This window comes from Mesitornis unicolor, unplaced genomic scaffold (assembly GCF_000695765.1).
Source record: "Mesitornis unicolor isolate BGI_N332 unplaced genomic scaffold, ASM69576v1 scaffold21772, whole genome shotgun sequence".
NCBI lineage: Eukaryota > Metazoa > Chordata > Aves > Mesitornithiformes > Mesitornithidae > Mesitornis > Mesitornis unicolor.
In genome coordinates this window covers 11,241-27,346 of record NW_010167511.1, presented here as the reverse complement: position 1 = coordinate 27,346, position 16,106 = coordinate 11,241, and the positions used below count along the sequence as shown (strand labels likewise).

Below are 16,106 nucleotides of genomic sequence, written 5' to 3'. Positions count from 1 at the left end.
CTTTTACTCCTCAGAAGGAAACTATGATTTATTGCTCTGAGCTTAGAAGGACTAACATAAATATTCTATAATTTATAAACACCATTAATCTTTGATATAGCTCCTATTTCATCTCCAGACTAGATAGCAAGTTTTCCTATTAATTTTGCAATGCCACAAACTTGAACAATATTTACAAACCTTATCACATAGCTAGGCTTTTGCTCTGTATCATCACTTAACTTGGGTATGGTGCAGTCAGGTACCAGTAACAAAGAGACCTAATGTGCGGAGATGATCAGCAGTATAATCCTAAAGCATCAGCTGAGTGTGTTTTAAGGAGGGGGTAAGATTTTTGACATTTTTCAGCTGAACAGCTGCTCAAAAGAATATACTTTTTGTATTGATATAATGACATTGGAAAGCTAATGAATCAGCTAGAGAAAGCACATAAAGTAGCAGCTATGACTATGGTTGCACACACAGAGACAGCCTGGTTAATCCAACGCTCATGGCACTAAGAGGAAAAACAAGACACAGGAGAAGACCATTTGGGTATGTTAAGTTGCAACAAATTTGCAGGATATAACTGAGAACAGTTGAAATGAAGGGATGAAATTCAGGTGAGGAAGAAGCTTATGGCTGAGAGTGATGCTTATGTATGGGATGTAGAGACTGAGAGATTATTTGTCATCTCTCTGCCAAAGAGAGATTATTTTGGCAAAGGTGCCTGAGGAATGGGGTAGATAGCAAAAGTGACTGAGGAAAAGGGGTGCACACTATATTGGATGATGAAATATTATATAGCTAAAGATTTGTGGAAGGATATGCAAGGAGTAATGAAAATACAAATAAATGTGAAGCGGGAACACAACCAACTTCATTAACCAAGTAGAGCACCAAAGTTTAAACAGTGCAAGCAACGTATCTGAAACACGGATCAAGCTATTTAAAGACTTGTATGCACAGAAATATTCAAGAAACCAAGTCTACTACCATTTCCCATAACCAAGGAGTTCAAATACGTGCATTTCACCAGTGCAACGGAAGAAACGGTAACGAGGACCCTCTTCAAGTTAAATGAAGAGTGAAAGAAAAGAAATTTATGTCATTAAAAAAGGAGCAGTAGGAGAATGAGTAAGTAAGAGTGTTCCTCCTGGCAATCAGATGACACTGAAAAGAGCACAAAAGAGTAGTCATGGTTAAGAAGAAGCAGTAAGAGCTGAAGTAAAAGTTGCTGGAGTAAATGCCGCTCCTACAGGAGACACATAGGACTGGAAAAAGGATCAGTGAGTTTGTTGCTACAATGCATACAAAGACTGAATCTTACTTAAGGCACTTCACAGCTCTGATACAATATGAGAAAAAAATGACTATGCCAAGAAAGCCAATCTAGGACTTGCTAGAGCAACACAACAAAAGGAAAGAGAAGAGGTGATGGCAAGTGTGGAGAAACAAGTAGTACCAATTGTAATGAAAAATTACAATCACGGGAAATACTATACCACATTGGGTAAACCGTGTTGTGGAGGTTATGCACGTTTAGATGATACAACTGGTGGAGTAGAAAGCAAAGAGAATTGCAAAGACAGACTGGAGAAAAACAGTACTATCAAAGATCAGTTGAGGGAACTGACAAAAGTGTAAAGTCAGATGCTTCAAACCAGGAGGCAGAACACGGAGGTGAAGAACCATAAACGGAGAAGCTCACCATGGAAACCGAACTCATGCTTATCAAAAAGGTCTGAGAAGTAGGTTCTGAAATGTTAAGGAAAGAAACTGCAGAGGAATGACTGATGACAGTCCAACTGATAAGGCAACTTAGATGAAGACATAAGAATACATTATAGGTGAGAAAAGAAGGTAGATATTTAAGAGTTACAGAGCCTCCCTCGCTATCAACCTAGATCATACAGAATCTTAATGGACTCATTCTTCCAATAACATTTATAGATAGAGCAATAGTATTATCACAGTCTAGAAATGGGAACCTAGGCAACTTGTTTACAGTCAAAGAGGAATTTTGTAATTCAGCAGAGAACTGAGTTTAGGTCTCTCAAGTACTACATCATCCTTTTCCTCTAGAAGAAAATAAAACAGTAAGATACTCTCCCAGCACACTACACCAGGATATGTGAAAGAACTTTAGGAAGATTAACAGGGAGATTTGTTTTGAAGACACAAAGTCTAATTTCATCACGATTAAAACGACTATAATTAAGTTTCTTCAGAGCCAGTGTCTGACAGTGATGAGAACAAAGACAAAGGAGAGGACAAGAAGACACATAGCTTATTGGAACTGAGAGAAAAACACAAACCACGAATTTAAGTTGCTGGGATACAGAAAATGAGGTGGAGGGTGGGACAGACTGACTACTTCAGTTCTAAAATTAAGCAGTTTACAGCAGATGGAGAAGGTGAAAGTGAGTGAGCAACAAAATTCAAGAATTCAACATGGAAAAACAGAAGGCAAATCTACTAATGAAAAATCAGAAACTGAGTATTCAGAAAAACAATAGTGGAAGTGCATCGAACAGTGACGTAAGTAGTCAAGTGAAAGAAAAAGAGAACATTTTGCCAGACATCAGAAAAAAAGATGGCCACTTGCAATAAAATTTCAAGTAGAAAGTACAGGGAAGGGAGTAGGGTCAATTTTTCCATTTTCACACTTAAACAGCAGTACAGAGACTCACTGAGCATGGAATGAAAAATGCATACAATGTTCATCAGACTCCTAATGACTGACAGAAAAATGCACCTATGTGAAAGAAGATTCCCCATAGCTGGAAAGCATATTGGAATAGTTAGTGTTTTCAGCTGCACCTAAGTAATTCATGAAAGGCTAAGAAGCTTCTGCAAGAAGAGATGCTTTTATGGGTCTCTCCTGAAAGCTCCAGAACCTCAGCAACAACAAAATCAGCTTCCTAAATAAAAAGGCAGGCTACATCTCAGAACCCTCCACATACAGAAGCAAACTTCTGCACTGGGAACCCAAGATATAATGTAGGCACACTGGTATCATGCTCTCAATCTACAAGACAGAAATGTATGAAGCTACATGAAAGAAACTCAGTAGCTTCAATAGCTGCACTATTTATTGGCAACTGCTTTTAAACATTACTTAAAATATGTCCTTTTATCTGGTTTCTAATCAAGTAGGATAGATCAACAGTGCTGGAAAGCTAGAAGTGAAAATTCTGGGAAAAAAATGTGTATGTACTTTTGACTCTGCACTGCAAATGAGTTAGGAAACTGCAAGTCAGGAAGAAACAAGAGAGATGTCAATATCTTTATATATTATTTTGCAACAAACATAAAACCTAACAAAAGGATCTATTCCAACTGATACTAAAAGGAAATAAAAGCTCTGCAATATATCTCTCTCCTTCCTTTCCTCCATCCTTAACTAATAAAATTTGTTAATATAAACTAAATTTATCACCCTTGTAATCAAAAAACTCCCTACTACCAAACACACTGCCTGTAGTACACCACTGTAAGAAGCTTTAAGTATAAAGCATGTTCAGGTAGGACATCAATTCATTCCTAGTGTTAACAAATTAGGGCATAAAAGAGAGCTGGAATCAGGCAAGATCTTCCAAGAATGAAACTTTTCCTATAGAAAAAAGAGACATATGTAAATTAAGCTGTCCTGTACTTGCATATTTGATTAACAGTGATATTCCTGACTGTAGCATTCACAAGACTGCATCTAAAGACAAAAAAACAAGAAGAGAAAACACAAGTAACACATAGTTAAATCAGTTGCCAAGGGCAGACACTCCATTTGGGCTCACAGTACCACTTAAATATTACTGCCTGACATTTACTATAGCTGTGGTTTTTTTCTCTTACGCTGAAGCACAAAGAAATAAAAAGCAAACGTTTAAGAAGTAAAATAAACATTGTATATTGGCACAGTAATATTAGTAACTTTTCCAGAATTATATACACTTACATTTCCAGACTGCCCACTGCTATTTGTAATGCTGTTTGTGGAGTTAAGACTGCTGATCCATTCATTTGCAATTCCTACGCTGTCTGTTGAAAACAGGTGAGCGCCTGGCTTTGATTGACAACCAGTTTGCAGTATGACTACATTCATGGTGTCCTCTGTTGAAGGAATCCCCAACAAATTACACACAGATTTGATACTTAGCTGTGTGAATTTAACAATTACATACCTAGTACCAAAAACAGCACCTGTCACATGGAAACATCAATCACACACAAGAAATCTCTCTCTTTTTCTTTAAATATAAGCTTAAAGTCAAGGTAAGAATAATATAATTCACCATTATGTATCTGTGGCTACTAAAAAATGTGATACTCTTATTTACTTGCTCCACCAAAAATAGGTAGGACGTAGATCTAAATTCATATACTTAAAGTATTCCAGATTTTGCTTCATTTTCCAGAATCTCTATCACACCAGGGTTTAAAAACAACATTTTTAGAACTCCTGACTGGAAAGAGAACAATGGCATCATAATTGTAGGGTTCTTTGTTTTCTTTTTCCAGTCTAGAACCAACTAACTTAATCATAAACAATTTGAAGAGAATATGGGACCTGTACTATTTAACTTAAAAAGAAACAATAACCTTTGAAAAAAATCATTATTAACTTGAATGTAAATTGTGACCAATGACTTGTTAATTTTCATACCAGAAAATTCAAATCAAGGTGACTGAGCAACTACTTCACAATTCCCCAAAGGCTACTTTGTTAAACTATTAAACATCTTAGATATCTGATTCTTTAAATGTGCAATACATTAAAGAGATTTAGGCTTCCAGTTTTACAGGCAAATGATGAGTTAACAAAAATGTTTATTTTAGTAAGCAATTACAGTTAGTAACATTCTTCACCTTATAATTCGTGCACAAAAGACATCAAAGTAAGGAAGTCAGGACTGAAAACAAAAATCTCTTAAGAAATTCTACAGGTACAGCAGAATTTTTTTCATCTCTAGCCACTACTGCATTTCTGAAAATGTCATGATAAACTAGAGTAAAAAATAAAATTTAAACACTTCTCTCTAGTAGAAACAATAAGTAGCTCTGATAGAGCGTACAAAAGTACAAGCCATAGTAGGAAGCAGAATGAGTATGAGATACAAAGACACGTCTCTTCAGTGGACATAGCATAACTGAAGACTGTTTCTAATGATGCAGGTTTTTTCTACCTAGCATTTGATTTTTCACAACTCCATGGCCTTCTTACTATATGGTGCAATGCTTTACCAAATATTTCCACTGTTGTATAAATTACAAAAACAGGGATGTGGCTCACAAAAAAAAAGGGAAAAGCTACTAGTAAGTACCAGTATACACACGAGCCCGGGCCAGCCACACCTCTACCCACACCCGCCCCCCCCCAAAAAAAAGGGAAAAAGAAACCATGGGGATTGAAAATATGATGTCACTGGACCCCTGCTGTTCTTCCTACAGAATGAGTGTGCAAAGAACAGTTGGGAAGACAGAAGCAGATGTGCTGACTTTCAGTAACTTACTCTCACTTTCACTACACATCATCTCATTGTACAGCTGCTTGCCCAGAGCAAGTCCAGTCAGCCACCTTACATCCAGTCAACCCTCGCGCTATCATAGGAAAAGCACTGATTCACACTTGCTCTTAAAGCTTCATAAGCCCTTTTTTCCCTGACACAACCATGTACTCATCCAATATTCTACAAATGAGTGTAAGCAGTCCTACCACCCTAAAAGAGTAGTATAAGACTGCTTTCCAAACATTTCAAAGAGAAATAACCCCTCCTTTCTCTTCCCAAGGTATTTAGGAAGAATAGCATGATTAGTTTTTGCTATTCTGCTTATTAACAGCAAGTAAGTCAAACAGACACATTAAATCCAGAATGTGTCCTTCTACATCATCCTCATTTCTTCCAAGAGTGAACATCACAGTTTGTGGCCAGCTGCACAGAAGTTACGACGTGAGCCTCCCCCAGTCTAACCATATTTTCTCAAACACCTATAGCTGTTGTAGGAGGCTGCAACTGACAGAGAAGCAACAGTCTCATGTGGTGGCCCATCTCATCGCAACCACTGAAGCTCACAGGAATTAGAATAGAGACCTCAAAAAGAACTTCAACTATCTAATGCCAGTGCGGCGGTGCTTCAGCGATTACCTATCAGTAGCCTAGGATGTTATGCAGAAGTAAGGTTGTACTGTCTATGAGATACAACCTTTTCATCTATATAGACTCCTTAAAATTTGCACTAACAAGGCTTTGGTATTATGAGTACAAGAGTTACCATGGTCAGGCTAGACCTGGCCTGGGGAATCATCCCATCTTTCATGAAGTCAGAAGTAAGTTTTGTCATTATTGCAATCTTGGCACCGATAGAAGAGAACAGTCATGGATGAACAATCTGAAGCAAATGCCTTCAGTAACGGAAGCTGTTATACACGAGGTGTGTTCCTTGAAGTGTTTCCAAATTCTTGCCAATAGAATTTCAGTCTGCTCGTGTTTCTCTTTCAAAAAAACTCTTATTTTTTTTAAGGTGCCAGTTGTAGTCAGGCAGTCAGTGGACAAATGAGTGCCACAGAGAGGTGTTCATGATTTCAAAACAGCCCATTACTGAAGTGTCACAACGTACCCTAGCTATTTTCTGTTTTGCAAAGGATGTCAAGGACATATGTCAGATCCCACTACTTCTCCACTTTTCAGGATCAGATGCCCTCCCTCCTGTCATCATAAAGCATCTTTGGGACTACACTGGACCTAGGGCTTTAGTCAGTGGGGGCGAAAAAAAAAATAGTGATATTTATAAGACAATACTGTCTGCAACCAGGGCCTCAAGTAAAAAGCAGTCTTGGAGGAATAGCAATATTCCTCACGATCTTCACAAATGAGTGAGAAAAAGGAAAAAAGAGTCAGCTAGTTCTGAGGAAGTCACTGAGGGAAGACCAAGAACGTTATTATAGAGAATCTGTGCTTCCACAGATTATTTCACACGGAATTATAAAAATTGCTGAGATACATGTATGAATGATGGGAAATCTTCCTCTACCCATTCCACACAGCTAGGACTTCACTGAAGTTAGGTGGAGAACACTCTAATTTGTGATTCAAAGAGACCAATGAACCAAGAGTTTCATGCTTTTTGTACTGATGATAAGATCTACAGCTCTGAAACCATTCTCTCTCCCTTCCCTAATACGGAAGGGACAGAAACCATTTTATTCCACAAAGATAGGAGGTGGAAGATCAGAGTTGCTAAACTGAACTTGCTGATAGTAACCAAATATCTAACTTCTGATAGACTATTCAGACTACCACAGATAGGGGATGGGTACTGCTGCAAGACTTCATGTTCATTTGTTGAGATTTCCTGCTTACACAGTCTTCATTCCAGACGATGCAAGCCAAAGAGTTTCAGAGCATTCTGATTGAGCCGTATGTCCCTTCTGATTGATGTAAAATTCTGTCTAATGCAACTACATGGAAAAAATTAAGCTGCTGTTTCTCAATTAGCATTGTTAACATGTTCAAAGTCTCAGGAACTCTCTCTGAGTTCTGGAGATTTTTAAGGAGTACAAGAATTTATCCTACAGAGTAGAAGACAAAACACGACTGGGGTAGAAAGATTAGCAACAGATTAGAAAGATATCCCTTAGGGAGAATGACATCAGCAAATTGTCAAGTTTGGACTTTCCTCCAGCCTCTTTATCTTTAGCCTGGACAACGCTTAACTTTTCCCTGGAGATGGAAATCTTGTTTATTGTAAATGACAGATTCCTGCGAGAATGATTCCTCTCATAGGAATCAAGCATCAACTGTACTGTTAAAGATACTAATGATAAAGATAACCCAGAAGTAGATTGTGATGGGGTCTCAAAAGAACTTCCGTTTCAAAGAGCTCTGCTGAGTTTACCCTGCACAGTCTCCATGCTGGAGAGACAAGAAGGGAAAGAGCAATCAGTATGCTTTAAGGAAGAAAACAGAGGAAACGTAGTCCTCTCCCACAGGAGCTTTGTAGCATGTCACAATTCTACCATGCTGCATGTATGCAGTGAATTTGTTTAAACCATACTCTTATAGCTGTTTCAGGAAAGAAAAAAATTCTATCAGATAAACAGAACAGTAAACCCTGTGCCATAAATTACTCTTGTAACAAAATGTGTACGTTCAAACTTTCCTGAGTCAAAGAAGTACTTGCAAACACTGGGAAACAGCGAAGGACCTGATTTAGGAGATAGCCCCAATGGCAGCAAAACAAAGACAGTGAGCTACTTCTGATGTGAAGAAACAGTCAATACTGACTTCATTGCCACAAAATTTTAAAGAATTTCTAGGTCTTAGAATAATGGGTTTCTTGAAAAAAAACACAGGAGGTTACTTAGCCTTCTTCTTCTTAGAGTACCAAAACCAAGGAAAAGTAAAACTGACCAACCCACAGAAGTTAAAAGACAAGTTGACCATACCAGATTCTCAGAAACAAGAGCTGTGGGCAGCAAGAATGACTATTCACCAGAAGTCTTTTAGGTAAGCAAATGGCACAATCAGTGGTTGTACAGAGCACCACATTTGCCTGGACAGGTCAGACAGAGAGAGGAGACTGCCACTACTTATCATCACAGAATTGTAAGATAAGTACTGCTGAAGCGCAGAATTTTGGACCTTTCCAAAATTGGTAGGGTCTCTCATCCCTCCTTCCGGCTCTAGAAGCTGAAAGCAAAAAGTGAGATAGGAGCAGACCTTTTATTTTTTGTTTTCTTCTTGAAGGACAAATATGAGGTTTTACTGATAACATAATCAAACAAAAACAACATAATCAAAAAAGAAAAATCTGTCACCTCTAAGAAAGTAGTTACATAGAAACGCTTCAAGTTCTGCCTTGCATCATAACTGAAAAGAGACCACGAACTGCAGCAACTGCACACTTCACATTCTGGAGTGCAGGAAGAATGTAAGGGTTACCCAAGTTGATACTACTATTAAAAAGAATATGATGATGCACACCCAGAATTCACCTGTGTAGATGCATACCGAAGAAATAAGCGCCCTCTTGGAAAAATAAAGGTCCCTCTTCGCTTTTTCTGTATATGACAGCTTGAGTGAAGTGAAGATGTAAGTAGGCTATGGGGGAACGAGGCTAAGGCCTCAGTTCTGCAAATATTTGCAAGCACATTTATCTTTTACCTGAGAAGTTTACTATTGGTTTCAGTAGGACAGTTAATATACTTCAGAAAGTCAAGTATGTGTGTAGAAAATTGCCAAATCAAGCTCAAAAAGTTACAGGGACAAGCTGCATTTGTAAAGAAAAGCACATTCTGTTTCACTGCTGATACATATTTGATGCAAATGCAGCAAGTTCTCACAGCAATGTACAGTATTAGAAAACATGGAATAAATTTCCAAAACCAAGTGACATCAAAAATCATCCATGCATTAAAATTAATGAAGTTAAGTTACTTCTGTTACTGATGCTTAAAAATGATGGTTCACTTTTATGATCACCGATACAAAATAACAGTTCTCTTACTTACTTTCAACGTGTGCAAACGCACAAAATGGACCCCGTGGGCAGTAACCTGTTTGGCGCATGTCATTGCACTTTGTAGATTTATATATCTAAACAAAACAGAAGGGTGGTTAACCTAAATGTCTTTGTTGTGTAACAACAAAATAGTTACAAAATTTAAAAACCTTTAAATGAAAAATTCTGAATATTTGCTAACAATATGTATTACACAATTTTCTCAGAAAACTCAGTTCTTATGATTCATTTTTTAAAATCTAACAGAAAAGCGGAATTTTACGAAAAGCAAACCTGAGTCAAGAGAATCTTAACCATCTTCTGTATGGTAATAAAGAGTAAGTAACAATAGTATTTTAGAAAACCAGTGTTTAAACTGCTTTGGTTTTTTATGTTGTATAGAAACAAGTAGAATACAGGTAATAAAATTTCCAAAGTAATTTACACCACTTTCAAGAAATCTTCCAGGAGAAATGTTTGTAGTTGAGCAGCTTACACAGCCAGAAAAAAACCCAAAACAACCCCAGTATGTTTTTTTCAGCACAGTTTCTTCATTAGGACACCTCTAACACTCTAATTATCCTAACATTCAAGTGCCTTTCTCCAACCTTCCTGGGTGCCTCAGAACTGAAGCAACACTGGCTCTTCATGACAGTGATGATCACACAAGTTGCTCATAAGATCCAGATTCGGTTTATTGCTCTACCAGGATCTTGGTGATCTCTAGAGCTCAGAAGGCTGGGAGGAGAGGCTGACATACTATCACATTAGAACGATATTAAGAACCTATTTAAAATCAGGTAGATTCTTTAGAAAATTAATTCTGGTGATTTGCAAGTCTGTGGCAACTAGCAGAGGGATCTTCTAGGTTCCCCAAACCTTGGTACTGCAGGCTTTGGCTTTCAGTGTCAGATGAGTGATTCATGGCTCAGTAAGAAATAATTATTAGTTCAGAATGCCACTTCTTTGGCACTTTTGCATATGCTGTGTAAAAAATGTTAACCTTGGACTCTTGCCTTAGAGCAAACATGAAAAATTAAACCATGTAGTTAAAAAAAAAATCAACACCTAGTTCCAAAAGCTCTTTTTTAGAGCTATTTTTAAGCATCTTAGATAAATTTCCCTCTTATAAGTGATTTTGAATTGAGGCTGAAAATTTAGTTGATACATTCACTACTAGTTCATGCATAACCAAGAAACTACAATAAAATGCTATATCACAATATTGCTATCGATGCTTAACTCTCTACAAATAATTCATTTTTCCTTGAACATTGAAAAGGTGACAAAACATCCATGCTGCAGACAAATATTCACTCAAATAACACACTTTACAAATAAAACAGTGGAACTGCTCTTTCCACCAATTTCACCGGGATCTACCACAGACACCGAAAAAACCAAAGAAGCTATTTGTGGATAACACACCTGAAGTAGGAAATGCAGTTTGGACCACCTCCTTTCTCTCATGTTCTCTACTTATCATAATGCTGTATACATGATACCAATGATACAAGAAAAAAAAAATGAGAAGAGCTGACTTCAAAATGGTTTCAATAGAAGATGTAACTGGAAGTTCGGTTTTAGTTTAAGGTCCCAGCCAAAAAATAGCCTTCCTGATCGTATGAACTACCCAGATGGTGTGCACTGCCTTCTGTTAAATGCTATACATACAAGAAGTGATAACATAGATAATATCAAAATATCACTGGGGCAAAGTTCACACCTCAAGACTGACACACACTGATGTTATAAGACAGACAGCAAACTCAAAGAATTAAATCCTTACAGAGGACTAACTTCCCAGTTACAGACAAGAACACAGCTGCTAACTATTAACAATAGAACCAACCTAATCTTGAATGTGGTAACAGAGAGATTAATTCAAAAAATAGTCACCGAGCCAAGAGGCAATGACAATATTCTTTATTTGAATTTTGTAAAGAGCAAGTACATTAAAACAGCCAATAAGAGAAGCTAATGTTGAATAAAGTATTAATGTAACTTAAATTAAAGGACCTAAAAAAATAAGGCTAAACTCATGTTACTGACATCAAATAAGTAGACTGAGGAATGAAGGGAATCAATTACCACCATTAAATAGACTATTTCACTACAGACTGAATAAAATCAATGCTTTGAATCCTCAAGACAGGTAAAAAAGCTGTATGGAATTTCATTCTCACCACACAAGTGGATGAGCTCAAGCAAAGGAGGGAAGGGATCACAGGGCATGACACTGAATGAAAACTCCCTTGGTGCAGGCATGCTGCTAGTTTCTGTGAGATTAAATACTAGACCTAAAATTAGGTGAGGTGATAACACTATGCCCACCAAACTGCCTTGACTATGAGTAGGAATTATGTTCAACACTACAACGAAGGTAGCACAGCTAATGGAGGCAAGCAGACAAAGACCGAGGCGACCACAGCTGATGTGGAAGCAAATCACAGTTAGCTCAGGAACAGGAAGTGAAACAAGTAACTGTTACATCAGAATTATAAAAGAAACCTGGCAAATAAGTTAGCAAGTACTTTTAATAAAGCCATCATGTCATAATTAGCACATATAACTGAAGTACTTCAAGTATAGCTCCCATATGTTTGAGAAGAGCAAAAATAGCTGATTCAGGCCCTGCACGTCCACTAATTATGCTGTCTGTCACCCTCCAGCTTAAAGACAGAAATAAATGGCATAAAATTAAAAGCACATCTGGCAAAGGCACACCATGGCAGACTCATCATATAACTCATATAACTGATAAACCAAAGGTCCTTCTATAAAATGGAAATGCGGTCATTCTAATAAGGACTTGCATAAAGGATGTGGTGAGAGTCATTAACCAAAATCATGAAGAACATGACTCTGACCAATGTTACACATCTGCTGTTAAGTTGACTAATGGAGAGATGGCAATGGATGGTATGAAAGAGGAAGGCAGCAGACAAAATTAGGAGCAGAACACAAGGTTCAGCCTTGTGACTTATTTTAACACTTCCATTCATAACTTTGTCAGAAATAAAAATATGGTAGCAATACTAAGCAGAAAGACACCTTTACTACTGCAAAGGGCTGGAATATGACACAGAAGAAATTAGATTATCTGAAATAAACCTGGACTGTAAAATCTCTAGTAATCAGGACAGTGAAATCCGGGAGCAGCACCTCAAAAGTAGAGAGAGCTGACATCTATTTAATATAAAAGATTAAGCTGGTCAACTGGGAATGAAATGACAGGGAATGTATGATATGAAGCTTGCAACAACTCTGGAGTCAGTATTCTAAGAATTCCTTTCCCAGCATTGTCTTGAGAAGCCTTCAATAATATCCAGAGTTGGAAGAGAAATTAGCAGTTGATTGAATGGTCTTTGCATATACCTTACTAAGTGTTGAAACTACATTTTGCTGTGAATTCTTTGTGTCCATTCAAAGGTCCCAAAATGAAAACAGATACCCAATGGTGTACAAGCTGCTTCTAGCATAACATGCCTTTTCAGTATCATGTTTGTTTCCATTAACTGCCACATTTCATATTTTCATAGCGTTGCGTAAGAATTAAATCTCAGCAGATTTGCATGGCACTGCTCTCTTCCCTAGCATTTCACTGCTACGCCCAAGCATCCAACAAAGTTACAATGACTTTGCCTACAGAAGATTCTAAAATCATCTGGTTTTTCTGAAGTGCCTCACTTCAGGCACTAGGAAAGTTTTCTGCTCTTTCCGCCTCCTCCTGACTGATTTGGTTTCTTTTAATTACCTGCAATAAAGCTTTTAAAACTATACTTAAATTAGAAATTTGTCCCAAGTTATTGTGTAGCAGTTACTACAGTGACTTCATTACCAATCCCAGAAGTTAGGTAAAAAAGAGAACACACTTATTTCTGTCGAAATCCAGAGAATATTAATTTCTTTTTCATAAGCAGTACAATAAAAATGCCTATCAGGGAAAAGCACAGCAGTACAAATAACTAGTTTTAAGCAATTTTTATTTTGCTTAAGTAAATACCTCAGCGGCTGGAAGTGTTGCATGAAATATCATGGGGTTTTTTTCATAAATACCTTTAATCAATAAGCTAACGATAATAAATTTGAAATTGCTAAAAATAAGAAGAAACATAGTTCTTACCTCAGGATGAAACTGCTGCTCTGTACGAGAATGACAATACTGACAGCTATCCCCGCTTTCACACCTTGAAGGTTCACCCCATTCATCTGCATGTTTTACACTGGGACAAGGAGCGGACCTAGAAAAAAGTGATGTCCAGAGCATGTTTGTATCTACTTCCTCAAACAACTTCCCACTAAATCTCAAAATCTTAGATTCTGGGACCTACAAAGTTGCAAATTCTCACTTTTTGGAAACTCTTCGATTGAAAGATGAGCTAGTAGGATTATATCTATCTTTCGTCTAATGACACTTTTTCACTGTCCTGAGACTGTGTAAAGAAAAGCCCACCAATTCTAAACTTCATATTACTGCATGCAAACACACCAAAACCAATGAAGAAACCACAGTGTATGAAAAATACGTAAATTCACATAATGATGCAATGATGAAAAGTAAGAGAGGAGATGCATTAAATTCTGGTCCTAAAAATACTGCTCAGAAATTAAAAATTGTAAGAAACAAAACAAAACAAAACAGAAAAAAAGACAGAAATCACAACGGATCTTTTCTTTAAAAATATTTGACCTAGTGATTGCAATTTTTGCTAAGAATTATAGAAACTGTTTTCTCTATTCACAAGAAAGAAGGATATTTCCATTGCAGCTTCACAGTTTTTGTCTTCAGAACCGTCTGATCAATCTGAACAGAAGTTTTTCCCCCAGAAAATATCCTACCAAGGCTTTTGGGAAACACCTGTTTTTATTCCATTAGGAATATCCAACTGCACTACAGAAGAACCATTTACAACTGTCTGACTGACCAGAAAGTCTATTCTTATTATGTATTTATGTACCTGTATTTGAATTTTCTGGGATTTCGTCTTCTATCTCGACTATTGTGATAGTGTGGACATGCATAACCCTGGCGGCAGAGTCTGGGTGGCTTGGTACATTGTTCTGTCTTGTAGCCAGCTAATACAAAATTTGTGTCTGTAAACAGGTCAACAATTAAGAGAAATAAACAACTAATTTTTGCATTCAGAGTGTCTTTAGTATGCTTAAGTACCACACTGCTTTTTGTAAAAAAAAAAATACAACACACAGACTCCTCCATTCTTATGAACTTTGACTGACTTGCATTTTTTAAAATAAAAGTCTAACACATTGACATGCAAAGCAATCTTTGTTGCTTTGATATTCAATAACAATATCACAACAAAGTACACAAATAAAGCACTAGCAATCTACTGGTAGAGAAACTATCCAGAAATTCTCATTATATACATATAATATTTTGAAAATGAATACCTGAATATACTTTTTTTATTTTAGTAAGACAAAGACATAAAATAATACACAATTTTATATCTGGATTTCTCTTTAAGTTTAGTGTTGGCAGTCCTTATTTCTCCAAAACTGCTTTCATGTGAAGGCTATCCAGTGAAATCTTCCTGGAAAAATTCTAGAGCCTCTTTTCTATCTTTGCCTCTGAGCCTACATCTTTGGTTCCAGGAAGGAGGAACTAGGAGATGACAAACAAGGCTCCGTCTAGGAACAGAAAACTTCAGAAAAAGAATGGAGCAAGTAAATAAATTGGAAAGTACAATTTAGCTCACGGCAAGCATGGGTTTGTGAGGAATAAATCATGCCAAATCGACCTAACTTCTTCTTAAGGTGGGAAAATGGATGTAGGTAAAACAGAAGCAATGTCATGTATCCTGACTTCAGAAAACCCTTTAGCCTGAGACGTTCTCAGAAACCAACTGAACAAGACTCCTCCTGTAGAACTTGTGGAAAACTGGCTGAAGAAACAGTCTCAATGTACTTTCAAATAGCAAGGATTATTAATCAGAGTATCACACAGAGTCTATTCTAATTTCATTAAAGACTCAAGAAAATAAGGCTGAAATCAATAGCTGGATGATTTTCAATCCCCTGGAAACTGTGTGCAATCTCACCATATTTACAGGGATTGACAGAAGCTGTACAACATTAGGTTACACTGACCTGCCACAATGCAAGGAATGCAATAAAAGTGTTTGCAAAATTTGCTGACTTTTTACATCAAGCATCCAATGTATTTTTTATCTAGAGCTGGCAATTAAGCTCTACACATTAATAGTACTTAAATGGCTGGAACTCACCCTATAGTAGATTTTTAAATTATAGAGGGGAGAAGAATCATACAATTAACTCCCCTTGACTTCCTTAAAGACAAAATCTTCATGGGACCTTTTCCTATGTTACTGTCCCTACATTAATTTTGTGGAAGCAATTGTACCCGACAGCCTTTTCTAAAGTAAAATTTCGGCAAGAGCTCTAACAATATCCAATTGATACTAACATCTTTGGCTACATAATAATCAAGTCTAAACCAAGAACATGAGAATCAACTCTGAAAGCCTTAAGAAAACTAGGGCAATTGGATTTACTTTAAGACATGTAATATAAGGCTTTCAAGACATTGTTGTATTTTAAATACGCTGCTCCAGTTTTCAGTTTAATATTCAACTTCATTC

The 16,106-nt window shown here is 37.0% G+C and overlaps 1 protein-coding gene across 1 annotated transcript in view; it reads right to left on the bottom strand.

Moving 5' to 3' along the window:
* LOC104536177 (putative E3 ubiquitin-protein ligase UNKL) overlaps positions 1-16,106 on the bottom strand; it is a 48,170-nt gene that overhangs the window by 22,404 nt on the left and 9,660 nt on the right. The window contains exons 4-7 of the mRNA XM_010178728.1: positions 14,442-14,577; positions 13,607-13,724; positions 9,491-9,575; positions 3,938-4,107 (exon numbers count right to left, since the gene is read on the bottom strand). Coding sequence (XP_010177030.1) covers positions 3,938-4,107; positions 9,491-9,575; positions 13,607-13,724; positions 14,442-14,577 — 509 coding nt within the window. The remainder of the gene's footprint in view (positions 1-3,937; positions 4,108-9,490; positions 9,576-13,606; positions 13,725-14,441; positions 14,578-16,106) is intronic.